Source organism: Bipolaris sorokiniana (assembly GCF_000338995.1).
Source record: "Bipolaris sorokiniana ND90Pr unplaced genomic scaffold COCSAscaffold_3, whole genome shotgun sequence".
NCBI classification, from domain to species: Eukaryota; Fungi; Ascomycota; class Dothideomycetes; order Pleosporales; family Pleosporaceae; genus Bipolaris; species Bipolaris sorokiniana.
In genome coordinates, this window is record NW_006911897.1 from 1,037,567 (window position 1) to 1,057,303 (window position 19,737).

Below are 19,737 nucleotides of genomic sequence, written 5' to 3' on the forward strand. Positions count from 1 at the left end.
CAAGGTTTCGAGTCAAACGAATCCTCGCGATTGAGTCTCCGCACCTCCATTTCACGCAATCTTACTCTAAGAAAAATTGGCTACCTTTTACAACTACATCACACTTCTGAAAACCGCATTAACAAGTATTAGAAAAAGGGGGGCGTCCCCAAAATCTCTATTATTATACTAACGAGTGACTATGAAACAAGGAAAGTAAAACACCCATGGTGGAACTGGCCGGAGTGTTGGACCCGACTGTGCCACCATCACTCATCCACTTTTCAACTTCTCCCACTCCCCACGCTCTCATCCTCGCCCAGCTTCCTCCCTTCCACACAAGCACTCCGCATCTAAGAAACAAAGATGCGAGCCACTTACAAAGTAATCCAAGACCGGATAGCCAAGTTCTGGCATCCGGGCTGCTGACCAGGTCGAATATCAATAAAGTTTCCACTCGTCGTAGAAGTAAGTTGGGAGCAAGGAAGGTTGAAGAAGCGAACTGTAAATCTCAGTTAGCATTTCCAATTCTTCCCCTATTACCTTGTAGATATATAACTCACCAGTCCTGCTAAAGTTGTTGGTATCAAAGAAAGTGCTAGCAAAGGGTCCAACAGTCAGATCCTGGCATCCGGCCAGCCCGACCGTCTCGGATTGGATGAAGACGGTGTCTTCGGCCCAGGGAGAAGGACCACAGCCGCCGTCGTTGTAGAAGCGAGCGTAGACGCGGGGGACGCCACCTTCCTGGCGCTTGGTGACGTCTTGCTGGAGGGGGGTGGCGCTCACGGCAAGTGCGGTGGCGAAGAGGGCAGTGAGGGTTGTGAATTGCATTTTGAAAATTGGGATCTGAGAATCTGATTGGAGAGGTGATTATAGTGTAAGATGAAGTGTCTGGATAGATGGTGTTCTAGAGATGTGGGTGGAAGATGCGTTGCTTTATATGGTATATTTGCTCGCAATCTTCTTACGTACTGCTCTGTTATATCCCTGTCGTGAAAGAAGACTTCCGCCAACATTGGTGACGTTTCTTGACTTCCACCTGCTAATAGTTGGTGGCGCAGCGATTCTCGAGGCGATGTTGGTTGGATGTAGAGCAGATGATGTCGATGAAGTTTTTAGTGCAGGCTGAGCTGATATCAGCAGTGGAAAACTGGGGGTGGTCAGGTGATACTGGGATATTTCCATGACATGAGAAGAATTTTTATGGTAGGGATAATGAGCAATCAGATTCATGGCTGGAGAGTTGCGTTGTTAGTTGTGCTCAAGATTGGAGCACACTGCGAAGGAGATGCTGTTGATTTGTCCGATGGTCACTTACACCAACAGATTCTAGTTAAGGGAATCATTTTTACTGGATCGAGAAACAGATCTTGCATTGGACTCCTTCTTATCTGCCCACCACTGACCTTGCAGGATCGATCCGAATACCAGGTCAAGCCCCAGCAGCGATCGCATGCACAGAAAATCCGCCCGAACCAACGCACGCATTAACATGGAGCTAAGGGACAACCCACACATCACAGCACACTGACGCGCGGTTCTCCACGCGGGATCTTACATATGTTACACGAACAGGCAAGTCGAGGTCATGATCTAGTCTTGGCTGTCAGACGCCACTGGTTGCCTTTTTGAACTGTCATCATCACTATGCCTTAACTAGGGAAAAACTGCGACATTGATGTGTAATGAGTGTCGTATCATACTTTTGTTGTTCAGTAAACTCTTGGTGCTGTGTTGGTGGTGAGCCTCGGCCAATATGCGTAGTAGTGGCATATAGGCGACTCCTCGATCCTATTGCACATTGTGCACATTGTAGCAAGAAAACATCTACCTATTGTGTTACGTGAGTGGGAGGCCTGAATTTTTTCACCGCATTGCATACCACAATTGTTGGAGATCTCCGAGCTCATTGGCGCGGGACATGTCTTTGATTTGGTGATGCATTTGATGGCGAGGATGTTTGAGGCTATTGTGACAGGTGCAGTTTGTATCCGACGATGCATTGAGCAGGGAAGATCTTTCTTGTTCATCTTTGAGCTCACATTTAGTGTAGACTATGTAAAGTAGATCTCTTTTGTTGCTCTTTGTGGGTACTCAACACCATATTACCTGGCACTTTCACATTGCACAGCCATGAATCGCACGCTGTCTGTCTAGCAATACAACGCAAGGAGAGAGCAAAGGCAGTTAGATCTCATCGCGACCCACTTGCATCTGCGTCTTTGACATAGTGCTTTATGACGACTATTACGATACATCTCATTGCATCGGCATTAGCTCTAGCATAATGCCTTGGAACCTCCAAACCATACCTCTCAACATCACTGCTAGACATTTCTGCCTTCAATTTCAAACTCGGGCCCTCTTCCCTCCCACCTTTTACAACCTTTTAGCCTATTTCTGGCACTCGAGGTTGAGACTGGCGCTGCACCGGCAGGTCCCCAAGTAGATCACCGATACAGGATTGGGTTTCGAGGATCAGTCTCCCCGATTCTCCAAACCGTACTGAGCTTAGAGGATCAGAGGAATAGATCCTCCAAGCCATATTGAGTGTAGAGGATCTATCCCCCCGATCCTTGAAGATCGGGGGGACGGATTCTCCAAGCCCAATCCAGTATCGAGGATCTGTCTCACAGATCCCCTAAATCTAATCCAGTAGTAGCAATGCTTCACCTGCAGACCTCCTGAACCTGTTGGTGCAGCGCCATTCTCAGACTCGGGGATCGGAGGACAGATTCCCTAAACCCAATCCGGTATCGAGGATCGGGGGGGACGGATCCATTAAACCCAATCCAGTAGAGCCAGTTCACATAACACTTGCGAGACTCATAGTCCACCCGCCGAACTCGAGAATCCGCAGAATAGATCCCCTAAACCCAATACTATACAGTCAGTTCAGACGGCACTGCGACACTCATAGGTGTAGTCCGACCCCGCCGAAACTGAGCTCGAGGATCGGGGGGACTGGTTCTCTAAACCCAATCTGGTATCGAGGATCGGGGGAATGTATCCACTAAGCCTAATCCGGTAGAGCCATTGATAGTCCAACTGAGCTCAAGGAATCGGAAGGACAGATCCTCGAGCTCAGTTGCAGCAGGTGGGTTCTGGACCAGACCGTGTATCAATAGGCAGATAGTAGTAGCAGCGAGTATGTACGTATTTAGGAGCTACAGACACCTTCACAACGCTCGTGATACCTCGATGGGGCCCGCTGCGTGTGTGTGTGTGTCTATTTAACACCGCATCCTTACAAACACAAGTGAATTGAGATAGTTAGCGTGGGGTTCGGGCTGTCAGCATCACTAATTGTATTCTCGAAGGCTTCGAAACACGCTACTAGCTCAAGTAGGTAGGTCAGCGGCCACTCATGGTTTTCTAGAAGACAAGATAGCTTCTATCAGCTTGGCCCCATATGCGCCATGTTTCAGCACGACGAACGTCACGAAAAGACAGTTGGAACGATTGTCCCTTCATGTTACAGCGTTCATCACTAAACGCCACCTCTGTCCCAAATATACATTGTGGCTCTCTTCACTCGTTCCATGGCTAACCACTGTTCGCTCCAGACCAGGACACTCCCAGCCAAACATAGCCAAAAGAACCCCCGTCTCCCCTGCTATCAGCAAGCCACGCCACCTCATCATCTTACACCCACGCCAACCACATCAACCCAATAACGCAAAACACCCACCTCTAACCCACCAATCGTTTTGCATCAGCAAAGCCCGCATATCATTTGGACGCACAAGCGGACCGCCTTCCCCACTCACACTCGCATCCCGTAGAACACACCCCCTCCTTCCTCCCAGCAACGCACCAAAGAAAAAACAGAAGACATGAGAGTCATTATGCATTATACACATAGTTCCAAACAAACAACCTCATAACGCCATCATAACCACCATTCTCAAACTCCCTTTCCCGATATCTAAAAAAAAACTCGCTCAAAATGCAAAGTCAATCTCCATCAACCACACATTTCTTCTATGTACCTACAAAATCGCAATCCGAGGCAAGGGCTTATTCTTCACCTCCTCGTATACACTCATCCTCTTCTGCTTAACAGGTCCATGCGTCATCATAACCAGCATCGTCGCACCAGGCGATCTAGGCGATCGCGGAAGAATCGGTAAGTCATCGGGCATGTTGCTGAACATGGCTCTTGCGGCTTCCGAGGGGCGACGGGAGAGCGGGATGGGTTTGCGTGGAATTTTGTGGTTGGTTTTGGTGGTGGGGGTGAGGGTGGTGGTTGGGGGGCTGGGGTCCGTAGGAGAGGTGTCGACGGGACTGGTGTCGGGACTGAAGAAGCTGAGGAAGCCTGGGGAGGCGCTGCGGATGTAGGGTCTGTTTGGGTTGAAGAATGTTGGTGGTGAGTCTTGTGTGGTATGAGTTGAAAGGGGAGCACTCATGCGGTGGAGTTGTTTTTCGGTGGATCCGGTGTCGAGGGTAGTTATTATGCGGATGTTGCGAGGGCGGTTGGTGGGATGGGCGGGTGCGGGCATATGTAGACCTTTCACGAAGGCACGCGCTATTTCGTTTGAATTGGCTCTCGATAACGAGTTACTTCGGCGATCTGAGTCTGTATGTTCAGATTGTGAACGGACACTTGGAGTAGCTGAATGATAGCTCAGGCGTTGTGGGCGGGTGAGTGTCATCGAATGGCGAGAATAGGGACTCTGATAGGAGGAAAACCTGCGGTTGACAACTTCGGGATGAGAATGAGCTAATAGTGCTAGTGACGCTGGGTTGGGATGGGCAACGCGCCATGTCGCTGTCGAAAAGTGCGCAGGTAATGATTGTCGTATAGAGCCTGGGACTACACCAGATACAAAAGATCGCGACGAGTTTGCAAGTGACTTTTGGTATCTGTGTGGCTGGCTTGCTACTCGAAAGGTGCCAGGTAATGAGTTTCGTCGTGGAGCAGCGTACTCGGCAGGAATGGGCGGTGGCGTATGATGAGACGTGAAAACACCTCTTCGAGGAGAAAACACTGTATAAGGAGGTGACATGATTGCACGTAGCAAAGCATCCTCAGGACTGGGTAAATCTGAATCAGCGTTCGAAGGATCAGAGACTTTAATCTCATGCAAAGACTTTGGCCTTTCGAAATGCTCGTTAGATTGATACATGACAACCACCGAATCAGATGGTCCGGGAGTATAGGGTTTTGAGTACACTTCGATTGGCGGCTGGTAACCATGGTTGAGCAAATGCGCTTCGAACGGGCGGCCAACCCCAGCGAGAATGCCCAAGAGGGCAACTGACGCAGCACTTGGAGGTTGTTAGCATATATATGGTTGTGCAAGGATGCTGCTTACAGTGAGATTACCGCGAATGCTATTCCCACACGACTAACATGACAGGTGAGGCCATATTCCGAACTGTCCAGCCCCGGCGCCATTGGCAAACAGACAGGTGTGCTTGCGACCAGTATCATGTCCCAACCGGAGGTCAGCAGCCAGAGTGCACACATTGATCCTGCTATACGAGTAGGAACAGTAGAATTCCTTTTCATGGCGACCGAGTATCGCCGTTGCTGCTCCCATAGCTTTTGCTTCAGTGAAAGAATCGAGTGAAAGATGGTGTATCCAATCGTCACTAGGGCCTATATATATTAGTATATGATCGTGTGTACCTAAAGATTGAAGACCGCATACTGATATTATCGTTAAAGCCACTTGGGCGTAACTTGAAGTATTAAATGGATCTGAGATGATCTGATAGAGGGATGCGGCGATGCAAATGATAGCACTCCAAAGCAGTATATTAAGAATGACTGTTATGAAAACGAGAGAAATCTTCCGGCGCGTGCCCTTCGAACGGGCTTCGGTGGTCGTTGTGGATGACTGATCAGCGTTGCTACCGCTGCGACCCCGTCCAGCCATCACATGAACGGGAGCGTACGAAGGCGGGAGAGAGACAACTAGATTTGAGCCAATACATTGATTGCAAAGTTAAAACAGTGCGACTGTAGTAGCAGAGGATTGAACAGCACGGGAAAGCTGCAATTAATGACTAAGGTGGGTTTCCTTGAAGGGTTGCATGAATGTGTTAAAGATCTCACACCGGCTGCGTCTCAGAAGCAACGCTACGTATGCAACATGACTAGTTCAGCCCTATACGATGTGATGTGACGCCAGGTATCCCAGCCAATTGTTTACAAAAGTGGATTGAAGAGATGGACGATGATGAGACAGCGCGTGTTGGCGATCGTGAAACCCATGAGTGAACGTGGTGTTGCCAGTACCCACCAACGATTGACAACCGTCACAGTTCTTCAGCACTACCAAATGCCATTCGTATCGAGTCTTGCTTACGATGCAAGCTCTTCTAGATGCGATTCGTGCATATTTGGGTAAGAGGCTTTGCGAAGCACATTTGCGACTTTACCACGTCGGGAAAGCGATTATGCAAGCGCCGGAGGGATACCCTGGAGCATAGCATAGTCCAAATTAAGCCAAGTAGCTGAGATCACAGACTAAATCACGTTTGTGATGGCTTCTCGGAGTTTGTCGTCATTACTGCCAGGCATAGAGCTGCGAAGTCAAGTGCGTGAAAAGCAGCTTGACCTCGTGTTAGCCAAGTGTAGAATGCATGGTTCGACTCGCTGAAAGGAGGATATAATAATGACATCGCAGGCGCAAAGTGAGCCAGCAGGCTCTCTGAAGGTGCTGGAAGCTAGGCACACGCGCATGCGGGAAGACATGCATCGGGCCGGGCCGAGGTGAGAGACATATTCCTGTCGCGCTTTCAGAGGAACAGAAGGAGGACGAGTAGGAGTATAAGGACGAATATTAGTACGCCGATACAGCAGCTGGACCACGAGTCTTGAGAGAGATAGTCAGTATTGTGATAATCATTTGCGCCACACAACATACCTTCGTTTTTCCTGATGATATGGCCGACCTTCTGGAGGCCTGTCTGGAGTTTGCCACCAACCCGGTCAGCCACATTGTCAACGTCGGCAAGCAGTTCGCCCTGCTCCTCGAGTTCGCGGCCCATGTCGTCGGCCTGCTGGCGCAAGTTGCCAACGGTACGGAAAACACCATCAAGCGCCTCGTCCTGTTCGTGCATCAACTCCATTTGCCTCTCCTGTTCAAATGCAGCATAGTTGTCCTCGTCCTCAAAAGTGTCTGGGTCGGGCAACACGTCGCCGTTTGCAGTGCTTTTGCCCTTGTTTTTGGCTTGTTGGACCGTCTGCTGCAGCTCCTCGCGCATGTTCTCGATCTCGTACCCAACATCCCTAACCAGAGTTCTCCGGCGCTCGACTTCATCAATCTCAAGCCCAAAGCGGTAGGGATCGTGTTCGACCACCTTGACGCTCTCCACCATGTCCTCGAGGTCCTGGCTGAGGTCCTGTAGCGTCTGCTCGAGTTCGCTGCGGGCTTCGCGGAGCTCAGGGCTATTGGCTGAAGATGCCGATGACCGGATGCGTAGATAGGACTTGAACAACGGTCGCGCATTGTCGAGTGCAGTGAGCACATCGCTATTGCGGGTTAACGATGATGCGTATATGGGGGTTGTAGGGCGCCGTCTCACGCTTGAACCTGGAGGAAAGGATCCTCGCCATTTAGCGCCGCCATTGTATATATACACGCGACAGCCGCTTGTTATCAATTCTAATCGTGGAAGTGGGTGGGCGAAATGGTCAAGTTCCAAAGGACAATGTTGAAGCGCAGCGCAGCGACAGGCTGGCCGAATGATGCGTTGGAACGAACGCCTCGGCACTGGCCCACCTTCCCGAAAAAAATACCCCCCACAGTGTGCTCAGAACAACACCATCACGATGTTTTCTTGATGGCCCGACTATCACCAAAAGCTTGGATACAGAAACAGTCGACTTATCGGCGAAGAGGACTTGGCTGAGACAATGGGACCGGATACGCCTCTGCCTCTTCCAGCCGAATTTACAAACACCGACGAATACGTCGAGTCACTGCTCGAATTTGCAACTTCCTCATGGCTGCTCCAGACACTATGCGGCGGTGTCCACATTTTGGACTTTTACACAAGGTCACCTGACCTTTACTCGCATATCTTGCCCCAATCGTGGAGGGATTGGTTCAAGACACGCGACATCATGGACATTTTGGATTTGCTCATGAGAGAGGACCTTAGCCAGTTTGATGCGAAGCAACCAGGTGTCTCTGATTGGCGAGATGGGTCACCACCGCCACAGGAACTGCTAGATTACATCAAGGCAGTCCGGAGGCACTTGCTGGCACGCGACTTTCCTCCACCAAACTCAAATATCACAGCTGGGAAGCCTGCGATACCACGCCATATTGCCATGGGCATGAAAGTCAAGAAGGTGCACGAGGTCGATAATTTTGCACGCTACATTGACAGACTGACCGCCGAGATTGCGGCCTCTAGAAAGAAACCTATCACGCACCTCGTGGATTTTGGTTCTGGTCAGAATTACCTTGGACGTGCTCTTGCTGCAGCGCCCTATTCCAAGCACATTGTCGCAGTAGAGAGTAAGCAACACAACATTGAGGGTGCCAAGAACATGGACGTGTTGGCAAAGCTGGTCCCCAAACCTGTAGTCATGAGGAATAAGAAGGAGTACAGGGCCAAAATAGGCAAAGTCAAGAAAGGCAGGGAGAATGGGGTCAATGCCTCCACTGCGTCGGCCAGCGCAGATGCTCTGGCACAGGGAGAAGATGCACAAGCAGACTCACAAACAAATGAAGTCACATCATTTCCACCTACCGAACATGAACCAGTCAGTTCAACCTTGACTAGCGGGCCACAATGTGACGACGGGTGTGTGCTTCCACAAGCAGCTGAGATATCTGCAAACAACCCCCCGAGTGAGGCGACCAAAACTTCTACGCTGCAGATATACAACGAAGGTCACGGTAGTGTCCAATATGTTGAGCACATCATCAAAGATGGCGACCTCACACCCGTCATCGACCAGGTTCTGGATACCACTCGTATACCCGAAGAAGCTGTTACACAAGACAGTGCTGTGGTTGCTGAAGCTACAAACTTGGATGTAGTGCCCAAACCTACTGATGTGAACGCCATGGTAATCTCTCTTCATTCATGCGGCAACCTAGTGCATTATGGGCTGCGCTCCATGATGCTCAACGCTCACATCTCAGCCGTAGCCATGGTGGGCTGTTGCTATAACTTGCTCACTGAACGTCTTGGTCCGCCAACATACAAGCTGCCTACGTTGCGTGCGAACCATCCGCGCCTGGAATCCACATCCAGTGCTTTCGACCCCAACGGCTTTCCAATGTCAGAAAAGCTCGCAAATTACCCACTTCCATATGCCCCTCTTGATTCGCGCAGTGGCGAGACAGCTGAACAACCCAAAGGGGTTCGACTCAACATCACTGCCCGCATGATGGCCGTACAAGCACCGTTCAACTGGGGTCCTGTCGACTCAGACCTGTTTTTCACGCGTCACTTCTTTCGAGCACTGCTTCAGCGCATCTTTCTCGATCGTGGCGTAGTCTCTGCACCCTTACACGATCAAGGTCTCACTGGCAGTGCCGTGTCAGCAAACGGTCACACGTCGCAAGTAAACTGGACGCCGCCCAATGGCCGTGGCCCTGGTCTCTCTTCAGACGGCACTACTACGCCTCTCACAATTGGAACGCTGCGCAAGTTTGCCTACAGCGATTTCGTCTCATACGTTCGCGCCGCAATAGCAAAACTTACGGCTGACAACTCCTTTTGTGAGATCGATCCCAACTTCATCAAGGAGAAGATGGACGGTTTGACCGATGACGATATTCGGGACTATGAGGTTAGGTATGCGGAGAGAAAGAAGGAGCTGAGTGTCATGTGGAGTCTGATGGCTTTCAGCGCTGGTGTAGTCGAAGCCGTCGTGGTCACGGATCGGTATCTGTGGCTAAAGGAGCAGGAAGAGGTTGAGCATGCATGGGTCGAGCCCGTTTTCGAATATAAGCATAGTCCGCGCAACTTAGTGGTGGTAGGCCTCAAGAAATAGATCATCGGCTGTTTTACTTGGCGATGGTAGAGACATCAGCTGCCATCGTGTAGTTGAAGCATGCATCGGCCAGTATCCTCACTCTTCAATCAACATTCAGATAATCCCACGCTGCGATTCCAGAATGTCAGTCGTTAGTAAAGACCGTTGGAAACGACAACGAGTACGTCATTCCAAGGCCACCAAGCAAACCGGACCAAACGGCACATGAACCCCACAATGGATGCAGCGTGCAGACACTACAACCACCAGCAATGCGTACGACTGCGACTGTGCGGAGCAAAGTAATTGAGGCATCCAGCCAACCTTACAGACTACAAATTCTCTGCGCTGGTCGACTTGTGATAGTTTCTTGGCATTATGACGCGCTTAGCCGAGGTGTAAGTATCGTTCGTGAAGTCCTCCAGGACGTGAATACAGCGACTTTGTACCTCAGTACGCAGTGAGTCTCACAATAGCAATGGTTATAGTGAGTGTAAAAACAAACAGCAAATAGCCCCTCGAAACAAGCAGTACTCGTAAGATGTAAGTCCCTGCGACAGATAGCACAATAGCGCCGTACTTGTCCAGCCACAATAATTCAGCCGCAACCAGGAAATGCACTGTTTCGCTTGCCCACCCCGAACGTGGATCCAATCCCCGCTTCCCCATCCCAGCCTCGTCCAGCCACTTCTACCAATATGGCATGATGTTGTCTCTGTGGGTGACTGTGCCTCTACAAGCCACAAGCGCCAGTCCTATCGCAGCGTGTACTATGCAATCTAGACGGGTCATGCACAGTGCCGCCTAGCAGCCAAGGCTTTAAGCATGGCAGACGCAGGTGTGTGTGGAGGCCTCTAGACTGGGGCGGCGCACCTAACTATGAACAAGCTAGGCTGTGCAAAAGGATGCGACGTTAAAGATGTATATACCTCCCCGCCGAACTGCATAGTGTGTTCATCACTTTGCCGACCTCTACCTTTCTTCTGTGTGAGATTTCGGCCTGGAATCACGTGTTGCTGGAGATCCTGGAGACCCAAGTGAATTCTAGGATCAAATACCAACACCAGCAAAACAGAAGACGAGATAGGAGGGAGAACGATAAACTATTTACAGCCCACTAAACATATCGAGAATTGGTGTCTTTGAACTACGAAGCTGGCCTTGTTGAAAACCATACCGGAGACTCTACCCAAAACCCGATAACGGTGCATCGCGTCCGACATTCGTCCGGCGACTATGAAGCCGTTCACGGCGTTAAGCTTGCTCGCAACAGTCGTCTCGGCACAGACAAGCAGCTTTGCCTTTGACAATACAGAATCGTTGATTCTCGAGCCAACAGAAGTGCCGACGCCTACATCGATCGGAAATATTGAGGTAGAGCCTACCACAATCGAACCTATCTCGGGACCAATTGAGACTAGCAAGGCCTGTGGACAAATAGCAGATGCTATTTCAGATAACAGTGCAGAGTTGCCGGTAGTAGAGGCTGCGCTTGCGATAGCATGTCTCAAGTCATTACCTTTCTATGCGACAGATGCTTCTACTACGGTCGATGAGATCAAAAAGATGGTGGAATTCCAGTCTACACTGGCCTATCTCAAGGATCCACCCCAAGGATACCCAAATCCGGCTATCGACATCATATCTGGACTGGACGGGATCAAGAGTAATGCTGAGTCGGGAGGGTATGCCAACGAGTACGATTTTGAAGCCGACATTGCAAGCTTGATGGTCAAAGCACACGACGGTCACCTGGCCTGGTACGGCATGGCATACGCAGGAGTCTTTGTATGGCGAAGAAGTAGCAAGATTGCACTCATCTCTGCGTCTAGAGATGGCAGCGAAATACCCCAGATCTGGGCACTGACGGACTTTAACAACACCGACGGTGCTTACGAGCCTTCTCCTGTCACCAAGATCAACGGTCAAGAAGCTTCTAAGTTTTTGGCAGAAGAGGCAAAGTTAGTAGCATACCATGATCCAGATACGCGCTATAATGCCATGCTGTTCATGCCAGCAGCAGAGAGCTACGGAAGCTTTATAAACCCGCGTTTCTTCCCTGGCGCTACTACCAACATTACCTACCAGAACGGGACGACCGACGAGTACCGGAATGTTGCTATCGTCGCTGATGCTGAGGCCTGGAGTAGAGTCCGAGATGCGGACTCGTTTTACAATACTTTCTGCATTCCTACGACTAGCTCTGGCGGCGGGGTGAAGAAGAGGGACATGAATGATCCGCCACTCCAGCTCAAGAACCCTCGCGAGCGGGACTTCAAGTCTGCCTCCATGCAACAGTACGGCTCGGTGCCTCTGTTCTACCCCGAACCCTTCATCGCCCACACAGAAGAGAATGTACCTCTCGCCGGCTACTTCATCAATACCGACGTAGGCCAAATCGGCGTCTTGATAATCCAAACATTCAACACTGCCGACGTCAGAGGTGCACGAGAGTTCCAACGCGTAATTCAAGAATACATTTCTCAATCCAAATCCCGTGGCGTAGAAAAACACATCATCGACATCCGCGGCAACCCCGGCGGCAAAGTACTCTCAGGCTACGACGCGTACCTTCAATTCTTCCCCTCGCAAGTCCCCCAGACGCAATCCCGCTACCGCGGCCACGCCGCCAGCGAACTCTTCGGCGAAAGCATCTCCTCTTTTGAAGAAATCACCCTGGGCAACGGCCAATTCTTCACCAGCCCCTTCAGCAACGACGCCTACCTCTCCGCCTCGCTCGAGGAATTCCCGGACTGGGCCTCCATGTACCCGCCGCTACGCTTCAAAGGCGACAACTTCACTTCGCTCTTGAAGTACAACCTCTCGGACCCCCTGACAACAAGCAGCACGCGCCTCGCCGTCGGGATCACGATGACTGGGTACAACGATCGCAGCAACTTCACCAACGATCCCTTTCGCGCGGAGGATCTGGTCATCCTATCCGACGGCATCTGCGCATCTACCTGCGCGGTCTTCCTCGAGCTAATGGTGCAGCAATCCGGCGTCCGCAGCATCGCTCTCGGCGGACGCCCTCTGGCTGGCCCTATGGTTTCCGTCGGCGGCACAAAAGGCACGCTGGTCCTGCCCTCCATCTACATGGAAGCCATATCCCTCTTCGTCGCGCTGCAATTCGCCGACTCGCGCTCCGAACTCGCGGAGTGGTCGTCGTTTCTACCGGTGCAGCCGCCCATTGCTGTGCTGGATGCTGGTGTCAATTTTCAGGATAATATCAGGGCGGGGTTGGAGAGTGGGGGTGTTCCGACGCAGTTTTTGAATGATAGTGCGAGTTGTCGGGTTTGGTATGAGGCAAGGGATTATTTGAATGTGACGGGATTGTGGGAGAAGGCGGCGAGGGTGGCGTTTGGCGGGAAGGGCGGTGCGTTGGATGAGGCGAGGTGTGTTGTGGGGAGTGTGACGAGTAGGGAGCAGCAGACAGGGAAGGGAGAGGGGAATCCATCGGCCGAGGTCGGAGATGGGAGTAAAGGAGGGGATGATGAGGATGCGGCGAGTGGGGTGAGGGTTGCATGGATGACAATGGTTGTTTGTACGAGTGCTGTAGCGTTGAGTCTGTTGTTGGTATAAGGTATGATTTATGGTTTATGATTATGATTATTGAGTAAATACGATTTTGATATCTATTATTCATACACATGTCTAAAACAAAGTCAAAAATATGGAACACCATCACGTTCACCCGTCGAACTCCCCCAACCCAATCCTCCCCTCTTCCCAATCAAACACGACTTCCCTCCCTCTCGCAACCGCCCATCCCAGCACAGCTCTCTCGTCATCTCCCTCCTCTGCCTTCCTAACAAGGAGCACACACTCATCCCCCTTCTGCAGGACATACTGCTTCGGTCCAACCACAATCTCCCTCTCATCTTCCATCCCAAACACCAAATCCGGAAACCTCCTCCTAGCCTCACACTCCACACTCATCACCTCTTGCCCTCTCTCCTGTCCCCAACTCGGCTTTAGTACCGGCTGGGTCGCCAGAACAATCACATCCCATAGCCCAGTAGGTAACGTGATGAAAGCAGAGCTGAAATCCAAGACTGCGGTTTCGACGCTCATACTTATCATACCGCCTTTGCGCACGCCAGCGTCGAAGAGGGGGATGTGATGCATGTCTACGTCCCAGGGGTTCTGGGGTATCCATGTCATGTGTGTGGCGGTTGTGTCTTGTAAGCCAGATGATGTGAAAGAGAAAGATACGGTGCCTGTGTGTGCAGCGTCAAGAGGGATGGCGATACTGATGCGGGAGTGCTCGTGGTGTGTGGCGTGTACTGCGGCGCTATTTTGGAGGCGGGATAGCGGAGTGGGGTTGTTGGTGGGGGAGGAGAAGGTGTAGTGGAGGTGCTTGTTCAGCTGGTTCTCGGTGTTAGATGAGAGATAGAGATGAGGATGTGTTTCTTGGGCGGGAGTAAGAGACGTACAGTGAGGGGTAGAACAGTGACATCGGATAGAGTATCTGAGGGTAGGCCATGCATCAGTGGCTTTTGTTGGAGAAGGGAAGGGTCGAGGTAGGTGGCTTGACAGAGTAGCACGGGTAGGCTTGCGAGACAGAGTGGGTTGAACATGATTGGATGGAATTAAGATCGTGATAGTTGGAGAATAGAAAGTGTCGTGAGACTTCAGTACATGCAGTACGTGGGTTTCTCGCCTTGCTCTTTATCTCACTACTATCCTTGCTGTTCCTTCGTTCCTTCCTTTTTGTTCAACTGTATTTATCTCGCTTGCAACTACGCCGCACTCACATCATACCATAATGTGGACACCAAAAGTATGCCTTGTTGACCTGGTTTGCTGTGTATTTTGGGTAGCGCCGCAGCTATTGGCTGTGGTGGAGATGCGATCGACCTTTGGTGGTGGCGCCTGCAGTGTGCCTGTGGTTCGTCGGTTGCGATTATGCGACCAGGGTCTGCGTGTGCGGCGCGGTTGTTGCAGTGGAGGCGGGCATATATTTGAAACTATAGTCGGGCGTCTAGAGCAGTGAATCGATTGTGATTCATTCTTTTGGCGCGATCGTTACCAATTTTGCATCGTATGAAGCGGGATGTAACCGCGGAGAGCATCGTTGAGCATGTGTAGGATGGGTGTGGGTCTCTTCTTTTAGCTCAGTCACGTGGGGGTGTCGCTCGCATCACACACAGAGAGCGTCCTGACATAACATTACAATTCATGCCTCTACTGTGTAGAGCAGCCTGGTGCTCGGATTGAATAGAAGCTTGTACATATTACGCCCAGCTAGGAGGCTGTATATCCTAGGTATGGCGCTTTCATTTTGAAATCAAGTCGATAAATGGACGATCGATGGGTTTCCTGATCAAGATACGTACGGGTCCGAGCTATTGTGGCTTCAAGAAGCCATGCTCAGCTCTGCCCCGGCACTGCCCCGGCACTATCCTGCATTCTCAACAGCTGCCTGAGGGCGACCTGTCAACCATTCTTTTTCTGTGTTCAGCTTTCAGCCACGTACCAAATAATGCAATAGAAACTCTGGTTCAGCGGGTGTCTAGAACTTGCTGAATACCCATGAAGATGTAGAGAGGGGCGCCCTATCCTCTCGAAGGAGCGTTCCTAACACTCGACGTACCCAGCTATAATGCATAACGTCTTCGACAGTAACCTAAACTTACTAAATCAGTCCATTTGCAGATCGACGATGGAAATGGGGTGAAAAGTTAGAAGTGTGGCTATACTCCCAGTAGTTAGCAAGTACCGATTAGGCAAGCTACGGTAGACTTTGTAGAGCTTCCTGCAGCCTGCATCAGGTGTTTTCCTGAGCTTATATAGTACGCATAAAGCTAAGGTGAACAGCTGAAGCGCAGCCATCGACCCTATTATCAAAAACTCGCCACGCAATCTACTTACTTTATATTCATCTCAGCCCAGCAGAGACGACTCAGCTGGTCAGCGAAATAGCCAAATGCATTCATTTGATCGATCGTGCACCTAAGAGCCTCGATACCTGGGAATCCTGGAGCCATTCCCATGATGTCCCTAACATTACCAACATGGCCCATTGACGAAGACATTTACAAAGGGTTCTGGATCAATCGATCACTTGGTACAGTCCGTGGCGCGACCCTTACACTTGATCGTCAAACTGGTGGTCTGGTGATAGCCTTTCTCGCTTTATTTATTGCTGCCACAGCGCGTAGCTTCTGGAAGATTACGCGATTTCTGGTATATGCCATTGAGTCAAACCTCGGCAAGCAGGATGGAGTCTACCACCAGCGACAAGCCATCTTGCGCAATCAATCGTTAGCACTCAATGCTGTGCTGGATCTGTGTCGACTCAGCTATGCCTGGCGAGATCGCGCCAAAAGGAGCCAACAGCGTATACTGCCGGTCATCCTAATAGCTTCTGCTATCTCTGTTGGTTCTGTTGCCGCTGGTGCGTTCATGGAATCTGCTTTTGTGGTTGATGACTGATCCGCTCAGGCCTTTTGTCCTCGAGAATTTTGACAAACTCAAATCAAGAAGTTTTGATAGCTGGCCGAAATTGTGGGATATACGTCAGCGATCCAGACTCCCAATTGTCTCCCTTGGAGCCCCTCTTGCTTTATCATAGTCAGAGAGCTGTCGACGCCTTTACGTATGCGATGCAATGCTACCACAGGGGCGACACTATCCAGAACGAACTATGTGAAACGTTTGCAAGACCAAAATTGCCTTTTACGTCAGACAGAAACGCTTCATGTCCATTTGCCGGGGAGATCTGCAAGTCAGATTTTGGTAACATCCTCCTCGATTCAGGCTTACTACACTCTCAGGTACACCTGGGCCTCAATCAAGACCCACAGTTTACTCTTCGCCATCAGACACACTGCGCACCTTTGAAAACAGCTGGCTTCACCGACACTGTAATGGCCCCAAATAGCTCCCAGGCTCGACAGATCTATCGATATGGGAACACATATGGACCTGATGGCAATGGCAGTCATATCTTTGCAGTTGACGTTAGGCACGAAAAGCCGTCATTTGACGGCTGGACTATTGGCAATTACAAAGTCACGTATGTCCCATCGGACTTATCGTACACTGTATTCATAGATCTAATTTCAGAGCAGAGCCCTGGCGGCAATTTCCAGTTATAAGGAAAGTATTGAGCTCATACCAGAACTAAGGAAACCCAATGCAACCGTGTCATTGTTATTTCTGGACGCCTCGGAAGTCTTATACGTCAACAAGACAAAGGATCCTTGGTTCTCGGCTACAAGCCTCCTTGATAGTAGTTCTTTTGCTTCCATTGCGAACGTCACACATTACTTTGCTGCTGATGAACCTGTTGGTGTACTGGGTTGCGTAAATCAGAGGTCATTTTGCAACCCGAACCTTCCTGAAAATGTCGGATGCATTGATGGTTTCGCTATATCTGATCCTCAGTCTTCGTTGGACTTGTTCAAAAGCGCCTGGCCAGACGCGAACGATCAATTTGCGATGCGCGCATTTGTGGTTGCACTTAACACTCAAGGCGCTGGCCTATTAGATTCCTATTATACGCTACCGAACTCACCAACCCTTCTATCACGCAGTACTGTACTGCTTAATTTGCAGGTAGCAACTATACCAAAGGACCGGTGGCAAGACGAGCGCGAACACGTATACAAAGCGAGTCTCGCTGCTATACAATCTATGATGGTCGAGCATGCTAGAGGGTTTGCTATTAGCGGGAGCACACTCTGCAAGGGCGAAAAGATGTGCCGGAGGATATGTCATAGCCAGGTTTGTGTATGACCCTGTTTAGCCTGCCTGCACTGATATTCGCGACAACAGAAGATGCGTTCGTCCAAGCACTATTCTTTCAGCGCCTGGACCTTAGGTGTAATACTTATCGTAGGAAGCACGCTGATGCTCACATCGGCATTCGTGGAGGAACTTTTCGCTCTTTTTTTACGATATCCGCGCCTACGCAGTGCAAAGCTGATATACAGCTACTTTGAGTGGCAAGCCGGATCCACCTTACAACTGCAACGCCTAGCGCATGAGAACCTCGGTCTTGGAACCTGGACGCGCACGGATGAGGCAATACCAGTTACTGAGTTAGGAGACACTCTGGGCGTACTGGACGTCACCAAATCAAAGCACGTGCGCATGGTCATACCGACCGAGGAACTCAACAGAGTTGACTCTGTAGCAGACTCTGCAACATTTAATTTACTCGATCATGGAGTCGTCGATAATTAATTGTAGCAGCGCCACTCAAGCGCGAATCGCAAACAGACTTATGAGCTAGTACAGTGTTAGCGGCAGCAGCTATTCGAGTGCGCAACCTTCTGAAGTAGCTAGACTGGGAGCGTGGCTCGGAGTGCATAAGATGTAGTCCTGATCTCGGCCCGTTAAAGATCGGACAAGCCACTACTAACGGCACGACGCTCAAGCGGGAAGGAGACCGTATAGCAACCAGTGGAGGAGTGTTGAGACTGTTGAAAGGCTTGATCATTGCATATTCAACCACACGTAGGCTGTTGGGCTCTCTCCGAGGTCTGAGGGTAAACGAAGAGACAAGTGGGAAGAGGCTTGTAAAAGAAAGCAAGAGACGTCATAGCAGAGGTGTGCCCATGCTCAGGGATGAAGTTTCGTATCTAATAAAAGATACCGCCGAAACCATTGACATCTGTCATTTGTTGTAGCAGGAGACAACAGGCCAGTCTCAGCAGGATGCTGGGCAAGGCTTGACATGGCTGAAGGGCCAGAGAAGTATGGGGGTGCTGGTTCAAAAAAAAATGCACAGCGGATAGCGCGTGGATTTGGTAGTATGTCACGTGGGGCTGGCGGTGCGGTGCAGGTGTAGGAAATGATTGCGTGGCGGAGAAGGCAGGCGGGCGGAACATCTCTAACGCCGTGGTACGGTAGCCAACCAGTCCCAACCCAAGCCCCAGACGCGCAACAACTGTCAACCCAGCCATTCCTCCACCACCAACCTCGCGGATCTCCATGCATATGTATGTATGTATGTATGTATGTATGTATGTATGTGCATACAAAGAAACGTACGTATCCATTCCGTCACTCAATGGGCTTAGTTGTTGACGCATGCTGCATGCACATGCGCAGCGTTACTTTTTGTCGCCTAGACTGATGTTCAGATCTCCCCCGGGCCGCAAGCAGCACCAACAACAACAACGGAGCGGCAGTGCCATGGGCAGTGAGATACGAAAGAGCAGCGAAGCCATGCCACGGTAGTTGTGCTGTCGCCAACCCTTCATAACACATGGTCAAGCATTCCTTTTCAGTCCAATTTCCCGATGCGCTGCAGTGGCCGTCGATGGCCATCGTCCCCCAAGCCGTGTGCGGCTCCAAGTGAGGGGGGCCACCACGGCCAACACGATGGATTTGCAGACGGGCAAATCTTGAATTTACTCAACGAGGCTGTGCTGTCGAGCGAAACGGCAGCGGACGCGCAATTCACTTGTTATTAGAGTCTCGTCATGGACCTGGCCCTGCCACTTAACAGCGCTGTTGCCCCTGACCAAGGCTGGGCGGTCTTTTGCTAATCCAAGGCTATGGACTTGGCTGCTTGGTATCCGCCATTCCTGCCGGCGCGCCAACACTCGACGACTTGGCGCGCATCAGCGCCAGACAAACTACGGGGGTTGGCGAGTTCCACATGTAGCACTCGGGGGTTACCAAGAAATTGGGGTGCTCCTGCTTCAAATACTTTTGCCATCCCGGCTCCTCGTTCTCCGTTCAATGTTCTTTGTGTGAGGATTCCTTTTCCTACTTACCAGTCACTCGTTAAGACTTCCAACTGCTTTGTTCTACTCTTCGTTTTAATCCATCTTCGCTTCAATCCGCCA

General features: G+C 50.7%; 8 protein-coding genes across 8 annotated transcripts; 3 read left to right on the plus strand and 5 right to left on the minus strand.

Annotated features, from left to right (window-relative positions):
- Positions 1 to 352: 352 nt before the first annotated feature.
- Positions 353 to 900, minus strand: COCSADRAFT_136055 (uncharacterized protein). Its single transcript, XM_007698772.1, has 2 exons — positions 543 to 900; positions 353 to 481 (listed from the first exon to the last, which is right to left on the minus strand). The coding sequence occupies exons 1-2, from the start codon at positions 808 to 810 to the stop codon at positions 357 to 359; spliced, it is 393 nt and encodes a 130-aa protein (XP_007696962.1). The 5' UTR covers positions 811 to 900; the 3' UTR covers positions 353 to 356.
- A 2,897-nt stretch (positions 901 to 3,797) lies between these two features.
- On the minus strand, positions 3,798 to 6,296 carry COCSADRAFT_287815 (uncharacterized protein). Its single transcript, XM_007698773.1, has 3 exons — positions 5,637 to 6,296; positions 5,298 to 5,584; positions 3,798 to 5,250 (listed from the first exon to the last, which is right to left on the minus strand). Exons 1-3 carry the CDS (start codon positions 5,862 to 5,864, stop codon positions 3,972 to 3,974), a joined length of 1,794 nt encoding a protein of 597 aa, XP_007696963.1. The 5' UTR covers positions 5,865 to 6,296; the 3' UTR covers positions 3,798 to 3,971.
- Positions 6,297 to 6,729: 433 nt separating this feature from the next.
- COCSADRAFT_168483 (uncharacterized protein) lies at positions 6,730 to 7,562 on the minus strand (the record flags this gene model as incomplete). The annotated part of the gene is made up of 3 exons (XM_007698774.1): positions 6,730 to 6,806; positions 6,858 to 7,465; positions 7,519 to 7,562. 3 exons carry the CDS (start codon positions 7,560 to 7,562, stop codon positions 6,730 to 6,732), a joined length of 729 nt encoding a protein of 242 aa, XP_007696964.1.
- A 205-nt stretch (positions 7,563 to 7,767) lies between these two features.
- COCSADRAFT_34105 (uncharacterized protein) lies at positions 7,768 to 10,357 on the plus strand. The gene has a single exon (XM_007698351.1). The coding sequence runs from the start codon at positions 7,850 to 7,852 to the stop codon at positions 9,947 to 9,949; it is 2,100 nt and encodes a 699-aa protein (XP_007696541.1). The 5' UTR covers positions 7,768 to 7,849; the 3' UTR covers positions 9,950 to 10,357.
- Positions 10,358 to 10,830: 473 nt separating this feature from the next.
- Positions 10,831 to 13,567, plus strand: COCSADRAFT_287832 (uncharacterized protein). Its single transcript, XM_007698775.1, has one exon. The coding sequence runs from the start codon at positions 11,168 to 11,170 to the stop codon at positions 13,511 to 13,513; it is 2,346 nt and encodes a 781-aa protein (XP_007696965.1). The 5' UTR covers positions 10,831 to 11,167; the 3' UTR covers positions 13,514 to 13,567.
- On the minus strand, positions 13,568 to 14,605 carry COCSADRAFT_287841 (uncharacterized protein). The gene is made up of 2 exons (XM_007698776.1): positions 14,368 to 14,605; positions 13,568 to 14,299 (listed from the first exon to the last, which is right to left on the minus strand). Exons 1-2 carry the CDS (start codon positions 14,509 to 14,511, stop codon positions 13,622 to 13,624), a joined length of 822 nt encoding a protein of 273 aa, XP_007696966.1. The 5' UTR covers positions 14,512 to 14,605; the 3' UTR covers positions 13,568 to 13,621.
- Positions 14,606 to 15,928: 1,323 nt separating this feature from the next.
- On the plus strand, positions 15,929 to 18,124 carry COCSADRAFT_188049 (uncharacterized protein; the record flags this gene model as incomplete). The annotated part of the gene is made up of 4 exons (XM_007698777.1): positions 15,929 to 16,331; positions 16,379 to 16,952; positions 17,008 to 17,662; positions 17,714 to 18,124. The coding sequence occupies 4 exons, from the start codon at positions 15,929 to 15,931 to the stop codon at positions 18,122 to 18,124; spliced, it is 2,043 nt and encodes a 680-aa protein (XP_007696967.1).
- A 199-nt stretch (positions 18,125 to 18,323) lies between these two features.
- Positions 18,324 to 19,080, minus strand: COCSADRAFT_287855 (uncharacterized protein). The gene has a single exon (XM_007698778.1). It carries the CDS (start codon positions 18,973 to 18,975, stop codon positions 18,523 to 18,525), a length of 453 nt encoding a protein of 150 aa, XP_007696968.1. The 5' UTR covers positions 18,976 to 19,080; the 3' UTR covers positions 18,324 to 18,522.
- Between the last annotated feature and the right edge of the window lie 657 nt (positions 19,081 to 19,737).

Coding starts and splice junctions, on each gene's coding strand:
- COCSADRAFT_34105 (XM_007698351.1), top strand. CDS start 7,850: ATGGGACCGGATACGCCTCTGCCTCTTCCAGCCGAATTTACAAACACC.
- COCSADRAFT_287815 (XM_007698773.1), bottom strand. CDS start 5,864: ATGGCTGGACGGGGTCGCAGCGGTAGCAACGCTGATCAGTCATCCACA. Junction 5,585..5,636: donor TGGCTTTAACGATAATATCA/GTATGCGGTCTT, acceptor TAATATATATAG/GCCCTAGTGACGATTGGATA. Junction 5,251..5,297: donor GCATTCGCGGTAATCTCACT/GTAAGCAGCATC, acceptor ACAACCTCCAAG/TGCTGCGTCAGTTGCCCTCT.
- COCSADRAFT_287841 (XM_007698776.1), bottom strand. CDS start 14,511: ATGTTCAACCCACTCTGTCTCGCAAGCCTACCCGTGCTACTCTGTCAA. Junction 14,300..14,367: donor TCACTGTTCTACCCCTCACT/GTACGTCTCTTA, acceptor ACCGAGAACCAG/CTGAACAAGCACCTCCACTA.
- COCSADRAFT_287832 (XM_007698775.1), top strand. CDS start 11,168: ATGAAGCCGTTCACGGCGTTAAGCTTGCTCGCAACAGTCGTCTCGGCA.
- COCSADRAFT_287855 (XM_007698778.1), bottom strand. CDS start 18,975: ATGCGTCAACAACTAAGCCCATTGAGTGACGGAATGGATACGTACGTT.
- COCSADRAFT_136055 (XM_007698772.1), bottom strand. CDS start 810: ATGCAATTCACAACCCTCACTGCCCTCTTCGCCACCGCACTTGCCGTG. Junction 482..542: donor CAACAACTTTAGCAGGACTG/GTGAGTTATATA, acceptor TGAGATTTACAG/TTCGCTTCTTCAACCTTCCT.